The following is an 8,351-nucleotide window of genomic DNA, read 5'->3' on the forward strand; positions in this document are numbered from 1 at the left end:
GATAAGTCAGAGCTGCTTGTATTTATTCAGTACTGGCATAACGTCCAAGGCCTGGAGTCAACACAATTGCTGGGTAATTAACATTTTTGCTCCCTCTTACAGGGAGCAGTCTCATGCTCAGAAGTTCAAAAGTCAGTTTCCGGATGACATAAGTAAACAAGCATATTTAGATAAACTTCTTCACTTTTCCTTGCACCTACTTCTCACCCTTAGCCTCAGAGAAAGAGAATTTTCTTCCTTCACCTTTATTCTCTCATGAAGCTTTTGCAAGACCTTCCAACCTTTCAAGAAGGCTTGCGTCTTTCCTTATAGCTTCTCCTACCACCCTGACCGATCTCGCACATCACTGGTCATTAGAGAAATGCAAATCAAAACCACAGTGAGATACCATCCCACGCCAGTTAGAATGGCGACCACTAAAAAGTCAGGAAACAATAGACACTGGAGAGGATATGGAGAAATAGGAATGCTTTTACACTGTTGATGGGAGTGTAAGTTAGTTCAACTGTTGTGAAAGGCAGTGTGGTGATTTCTCAAGGTTCTAGAACCAGAAATACCATTTGACCCAGCAATCCCATTACTAGGTTTCTACCCAAAGTATTATAAATCATTCTACGTTTTTTTTTTGACATGGAGTTTCACTCTTGTCATCCAGGTTGGAGTGCAATGGCATGATCTTGGCTCACTGCAACCACCACCTCCTGGGTTCAAGTGATTCCCTTGCCTCAGCTTCCTGAGGAGCTGGGATTACAGGCACCCACCAACATGCCCGGCTAATGTTTGTATTTTTAGTAGAGACAGGGTTTCACCATGTTGGCCAGGCTGGTCTCAAACTCCTGACCTCAGGTAATCCACCCATCTCAGCCTCCCTAAGTGCTGTGATTACAGGAGTAAGCCACCATTCCCAGCCACCCTCATTTTTTTATAGCTCATACTATGTTAACAAATTTTATCAATAGTAATTCAAAACATCTTCAGATTCTGTTCCTGTCTCACCACCATCACTACCCCCCTGATTCAAACCACCATCTCTCCACTCTCCAGTTAGGTTTACTGCTATAGCCGCCTAACTGGTCTTCCTACTTCCCTGTAGCCCCTTGCCTTCAGTCTATTCTTGTTTCTGCAATTAGGGTGATTCTTTAAGAATAAGTCAGACCGAGCCATTCTTCTCTTAAAACCCTCCAATGACTTCACTCTCCATCCCACTCAAGGTATTAGTTTCCTCAGGCTACTGCAACAAATTACCACCAACTGAGTAGGTTAAAAGTACAGAAATTTATTCTCTCACAGTTCTGGAGGCTAGGAGTTGAAAGTAAGGTGTCATCAGGGTCATGGTCTCTGAAGGCTCCAGGGGAGGATCCTTCCTTGTCTTTTCCTAGCTTCTCAGAGTTGCCATCAATCCTTGGCATTCTCTGGCTTGTAGTTACATGACTCCACTCTCTTCCTTCATCTTCACATACTTTATCCACTCTGTGTTTTTCTAAATATCCACGTTCTTACAAGCACACTAGTCATTTGATAAGGGCCCATCTGAATCCACTTAACTTGATTGACTAGGCAAGATTTTATTTCCAAGTAATATCATATTTACAAGTACTGAGAGTTGGGATTTGAACATCTTTTTGGGGAAGACACAATTCAACCCACATTACTCACATCCCAAAGCTCTTTACCATGCACACATCTCCAGTCCTTTGGTATTCAAAGTGTGATACACAGACCAGTAGCACCAGCATCCCCTGAAACTTGTAAGAAATATAAACTCTCCAGACCACCTGAATCAGAATCTTTATTTTAATGTGAAACCTTGGTGATTTATATGCAAATTAGAATTTGAGACGCATACCCCTCAAAAAGACCTGCCTACTTTTCTTATTATTTCATCTGCTCCTCACTCCATATCACTCTGTCATTACTCTGCTTGTGTCATATTGGCCTTTTTGATATTCCTGTAGTGCCTGGATTATTCCTTCCCCAGATATTTGCATGGGTTATTTACTCACCTGCACCAGATATAAAGATATAGTTATTATATATAGTGATATATAATTATACATATGTTATCACACATATATAAAACACAGTGCAGTTGTTCCTGGTTAATCTATTTTAAATATACATCCTATCAACCCCATTCTTCTTCCTTGCTTTTTCTAATTCAAAAGTATTTATTTTCACAAATTTTTATCCACAGCTAAATATTACAGTGACTATTCCAAGCATTTTTCTATAAAGAAAGGTGTAGTTTACAGATTTGTTCAAAGTGGAAAAATATTTTCATCAGTAGTCTTTCTTCCCTGGTGTTAGGTTCACCCCTGAATATGTTCTGAACTCTTCCGGAGAGGCAGTCCTTCATCTAAATGTCAGTGGGTGGCAAAATGTTATATTCAAATCTGGATTATTCTGACACAGTGTCACTTCAGAAAGTAGCTTAGTTTCATTTCTGGTTGATCCCCTTTGTTAGAATTAGGAATTTAAAAAAAAATCTTTTGTATGTAATGACCTTTATAATAATAATAAATCTTGCCCTGTGTTTGTCATTGGCATTAACCTCTGTCTACACCCTCTGATTCTCTAATTATGGCTCCAGTGGGTACAAAAGGTGAATTATGGTTATTTGGCTCATGCAGCAAATTAATTGGAGAAACTGATGACAAATAGTCTGTGAAGAACTACAAGGTCTTGCCCCATGCTGTCCCATTTTAGTTACCATTTAGTTATGTAGGCATTACACAAATGCCTCAAATTAGGACACCTTTGCTGTCTCAGTAGGTCGAGTGTATGAAAATTTACTTTATGCAGAAGAAATAAATTCTAATTTATTGGTTACCAGAATCTTAATGTATGAAGGTTCTAAGTAAATATTTGAGGACTTGATGGTAGGAGCGTTAATTTTTAAATGTTCCAAGCTCCTAGTTTTTTCGTTTTGTTTTTACAAAAGCCTTAAAGTTTGGTACTAAGGAAATCAAAGAATCAACTACCACCATCATGCTTCAGGGAAAGGGAAAAATGTCTACCTTTGGGTCTAATCTGCCTCCCAGGTGAGCCTACAGGTACTAGAACTCTAACTGCAACTATGATGGCACAGGGAAAATGCATGTATGTAATATGCTTGTCGGCTTCAGCAACAACTCATGTATACATACACATTTACTATATGTAAACAGGTCCCGTATAATACTTAAAACACAAGTGTTTGATCTATAAATATTTGATTCTTAGTATTTAAAATGCTTCTAATGTTTTAAAAGACAAAACTCCACCATGATATCACATTGAACATTAAAATTATTCCCACAGCAACATTTTTTTCAGAGAAACAATTGAGAAGTCAGTTATCTTAGTCACCACTAAAGGCACCTGGTAAGAAAAGCCTGAACTAAATTTTAAATATTAAAAAATTAAAGAGACATCTAGTGCAGAGTTCAAACCTTTATGTTGAATTGTTTAAGAGTCATTACTGATTTCATGACGCTGATAAGTGTTTGAGATGAAATGATTTTTTAAAATGCAGAGAAAATTCTAAGAGAATATTATATAGTTCCCCTAAAGATGCTTCTTCTAACCTCCAAGTATTAAATAAGATTGATCTAAATGTTAAGTACATATAAAGTATATATTTGCTAGTCATCTATAAATTTTAAGTACAATTCCAGTGATATACCTGTATCTTTTGGAAGAGAAGAACTAAACCTGCCATTTCTTAGGCTAAGTAGACAATTCATAAGGTCCTTGCATCCCCATTTATTCTGATTGCCAAGCTTTTGTTCAGTAAGCTCTTGGCATCTAGTGATTAACCAGTGACAGCAGACAGTAGTGACCAAGAGAGATGGAGAGAACGATGGTGTAAGACAGTATATAAGGACAGTAAGCCACTGTATTTGTGGAACCACTGCATGTCAAAACTCCTTAACACTCTAACAAGGCATTTTTGGTCTTTTAAGATTAAGGACAGTCCTTACATAAGGGACTCAGTTTCAAACTAAAGTGCATCAAAAAGCAAATTATACTTCACAAACAACTTTAAAGAGGTAGCCACAAACCCAGTTGTTTTAGATTGGCCTTCTAAATGAAGTCAGCACATGGATCCATGTGTGAGTGTCATGGACGTCAGTGATTATGTAACTGTAACTGAAAGAAAAAGGCACAGCTCTGCAGACACCCAAGAGAAGCTGGCATGTTTAATGTGGATGTAGAAGGGATAATGTCCATGGCAACTGATTGGAACACAATTGTCAGCAGCCTCAACACAGGCTAAGACTGGGTTAAGCCCCAGGAGATGCAGAGAATGACTGAGGAAGCTGTGGTCTAAGGGCACAGTACAGAAGGTAGCTTGGAGTGTGCTGTGTTTCCTAGAGCCTTTTAAGTTGGGTGGTTGAGTAAAGGAGGGTGGAGGCAGGCTGTTCTACTTCCAATCCATGGATAAATCTCATTTTCTCAATGTAATACAGAGGCTGTTCTTCTATGATTGGCAAACACTATTTGTTCTTATCATGGAAACAGCATACTGCTATCAAGAAATACGGAAAAGACAGTAAAAAAAATGTGTGGAAAGAACATGGAATACCATGCAGCCATAAAAAATGATGAGTTCATGTCCTTTGTAGGGACATGGATGAAGCTGGAAACCATCATTCTCAGCAAACTATCGCAAGGACAAAAAACCAAACACCGCATGTTGTCACTCATAGGTGGGAATTGAACAATGAGAACACTTGGACACAGGAAGGCGAACATCACACACCAGGGCCTGCTGTGTGGTGGGGGGAGGGGGGAGGGATAGCATTACAAGATATACCTAATGGAAATGACGAGTTAGTGGGTGCAGCAAACCAACATGGCACATGTATACATATGCAACAAACCTGCACATTGTGCACATGTACCCTAGAACTTTAAGTATAATTTAAAAAGTGTGGAAAGAATAATATGGGTTTCTAACTGAATGCTTGCTTTTGAAGAGCCCAAAAACAAACAAACAAAAAATTCTAAGAGCAGCAAACATCTACGTCTGTTATATTACTGAATTACTCATTTTTAAAATCCTTATTTCATAGGAGAGATATTTACAATTTTGAATTACAACGTTTGAAAAACGTTGAAAATAACCTGAAAGGGGAAAGTTGACCTAAGCCATTTTATTCTCTTAAAAAAACCCCAAACTTTTGTATAATAGTAATCCCCGAGCTGAGTATTTTTGAAGGTTTTTCAGATAATCTGATGTGCGAAGTTAATTTGTTTTACTATTTAGTTGTTTGGAATAGTAGAGCATTATATGAGGCTCTTACTGGAGGCTTAATGGTATTAAGAGATTAAAAACTTTCACATTGTTTGTTTTTTACATCTATAAATAAAACAAGTTGTTATCATTTTGTAATATTTAGCTTATATACATTTTTGTGAGAGTTTTGTGGGACTTGGAAAGTGTATGGACTAGCATCAGACACAAATTATTTTTCCATCTTTCTCACTTGGAGTTTCAGATGGCAGCATTTTAATCATCTCTTCCATTAAACCAAGATTACACAAAAGCATTTGAGGACACTGAGGACTGGCACTTCTAATTTTGCTTCAGAAACCAGTACTCAAAATGTCTGGTTTGGAGGTCAGTAACACTGCTGTCTTTGTAAAATCAGCCATTAAAAAATATTTTGGGGACATTTCTCAGAAGTCTCATCCCCATATTTTTGTTCTTAACACATCTCACCACAAACTCTACCACACCTATGGTTTGCAAACTTTGGGAAATGTCAGTATATGTCATTATCATGGTTATTAGTACTATTATTTGTTAAAAGCCCTTTGAAGGCAATTTATGTGACTTATATATAGTTAGTATTTTAATTTGGACATTCTCCAGTTATATGCAAAGATTAAAACTCGGCAGCTTCATTTTATAGAATTGGCATCTTTTATATGGCTATGGGGACTGCTTGGTGTCTATAAATTATTATGTATATTTGTTGGACTGAAATCAAACTTAAAATCTTCCACATTTCAAGTGTTTTTATTCTGAGCAGTACGTACAAAAAATAACGCCATAGTTGTGTCTAATTCTGTATAGTTCAGCACCCTCCACAGGCTGTCAATCTCTGATTTGATCTACTTTTACCAGATTTAACAGATCCTTGAATTTACTTTACTGTCTATACTTCCTTTTTGCTCACATTGGGAATCAGACTAACCATGCATCTACTTCATTGAGGAACTCCAGATTGAGACATGCTGGGATTGACTCCATGGTTAGGGAAGATGGATGAAATGGAAACAAAACAGGAAACATTTGCTTGGCATCTAATAGCAGTTGCTGAGGGTCATTCTGCTCTTGTAGTTGTGCCTGGATCATTTGTATAAAGGCCACTGTTACCTGTTCTTCAAATTCATTCAGGGGAGGCTAAAGGTTTAAAATTTTGACAATCTGCTGGGTGCTGAGAGAGGCACACAGGGAGCAGATGGCCTCTGCATCCTCCTGGGTTTTCTTCTTTAATTGCAGGAGCTGGGCTGCTTGGATCAGAGGTTCCATGGTCTGAACTACTTCACTCTGGTGAAGGTTTCTTCCCCAAAGCCACTCCTCAAGCTGACTTACATTGTACCTGAGTTGCATGCCTGTGCTCCAAGAGCAGACGTCCTTCCGCAGGAGCAGGTCATTAAGAGTCACTGCGTTGATCATGTAGAAGAGCTGTTTGAATACCTGCAGGATGATCTCAGGGTCCAAGCCCTGGTCACACATGACTGTATGAAAGGCATTCATCTGGCGGATGATAGCTTCCAGGCGGTATGAGTTATCCCCATCTGCCATGCTGGAGGAGTGCTTCTGGGAGCCAGTGGACTTCACACCAGATAGACCCTGAATGCTCTCATTTTCCAACATGGCAGAAACTATCATCGGCTGTAACACACCCTCGGCAATTTTAAAGAGCTGCTGGTAGATCTGAATGGAAAGGTCGCTCAGTACCTGACGGTATTCGGTGAGGTCAAAGTTCTTAAGGCAGTGTTCGTTGTGCTTTGCTGTATTCTGAGTCATGAAGCCCTCATCCCCGCTGTACCGCTTCAGACAGTGAAGAAGGTGGCAGGTGTTGGATAACAGGAATGACGTCATCTCAAAGTCATCACTGTGCTTCTTCAGGACTTTCTTAATGCCGTTGGTGGTGGAGGTCATCAGGGAGTACACCTTGAGATCATCGTTGGTTTGGTCCGCGAGCCGAATGCACATGTAGAGGATGTAGGCGGAGAGACAGGGCACTGTGTCCAACAGCATCTGAGGCTTCAAGTCTGTCACCAGGTTGAGGATGAGGAGGGCCTCGCCCTCTTTGCGGCACTCCAACATGCCCTGGAAATCCTTTTCTTTCCACTGAACTGTGACCTGCCTGTTGAACTCATGGCGCTTCCTCTCACTCTGGGCCAACGCCTGGGCAGCTTCTTCATGTAAATCTTCAGTTGCTTTTAGAGCTTCCTCTCATTCTTTTCCTCTTACTTTATTTTTCACCACAGAACTTCCTATCAACTAGTATGTTGAATATTTTGCTTATTAACTTTGTTTATTGTCTTCTCCCTCGATTAGAATATTAGCTACTTGAGTACAAGGATTTGAGCCTGTTACATTCACTGCTGAATTTTAGGCTCCTGGAAGATACCCAGCATTCAATAGAGACCACACAATAAATATATGTCAAATAAATGAGTCTGTAAGTTCATCAATTTATTTGCCCATATGCATTAACTTTTGCCCATATAAATCCAATAACTCTTGTTATATGAAATCAACTGTACTATTTGCTTCATGTAATAGTTTAAAAATACATATGTGTGTACATAAATATATACAGAGATCATAGACCTAACTCCATCTATATATGTGTGTATGTGATATATAAAAATATATACACATATATATGACTGACATATATATAAATATATACACACATATATATGACTGACATATATATAAATATATACACACACATAGATATGACTGATATATATATCTATCTTGTGTAAGTGGAATCAGGCAGTATTCAAACATACTTTCAATTAGTAATGACTATAGTTTAAATAAGAGAAAGTTTAAAGATTCTGATAGTTTAAATAAGAGAAAGCAAACATCACTACTACTAGTATTTGGGGAAAAAGATTACAAATAGAGATATTATGATAAAAGCATACAATATTTTTTATGTTTGTGCACTTAGATCCATGTTCAAACTTTGGCTCACCTATACATGTATAGCACATTGGAATATGTGCTACAGTATGCCATTTATAAAGACTGAAAATAATAGTTTATAAACATTATTATTTATTTAGCAACCTCATAAGCTTGGTTTCAAAAATACCTGAATTACATAGCATAA

The 8,351-nt window shown here is 38.3% G+C and overlaps 1 protein-coding gene across 1 annotated transcript; it reads right to left on the minus strand.

Moving 5' to 3' along the window:
• Positions 1 to 5,530: 5,530 nt before the first annotated feature.
• LOC129136001 (unconventional myosin-Vb-like) lies at positions 5,531 to 7,794 on the minus strand. Its single transcript, XM_054658625.2, has one exon. The coding sequence runs from the start codon at positions 7,325 to 7,327 to the stop codon at positions 6,395 to 6,397; it is 933 nt and encodes a 310-aa protein (XP_054514600.2). The 5' UTR covers positions 7,328 to 7,794; the 3' UTR covers positions 5,531 to 6,394.
• Positions 7,795 to 8,351: the final 557 nt, after the last annotated feature.

The sequence above is a fragment of the Pan troglodytes genome, chromosome 11, assembly GCF_028858775.2.
Source record: "Pan troglodytes isolate AG18354 chromosome 11, NHGRI_mPanTro3-v2.0_pri, whole genome shotgun sequence".
Classification (NCBI taxonomy): domain Eukaryota; kingdom Metazoa; phylum Chordata; class Mammalia; order Primates; family Hominidae; genus Pan; species Pan troglodytes.

What these genes read in the sequence shown, in the direction of transcription:
- LOC129136001 (XM_054658625.2), bottom strand. Translation starts at nt 7,327, where the DNA reads ATGTTGGAGTGCCGCAAAGAGGGCGAGGCCCTCCTCATCCTCAACCTG.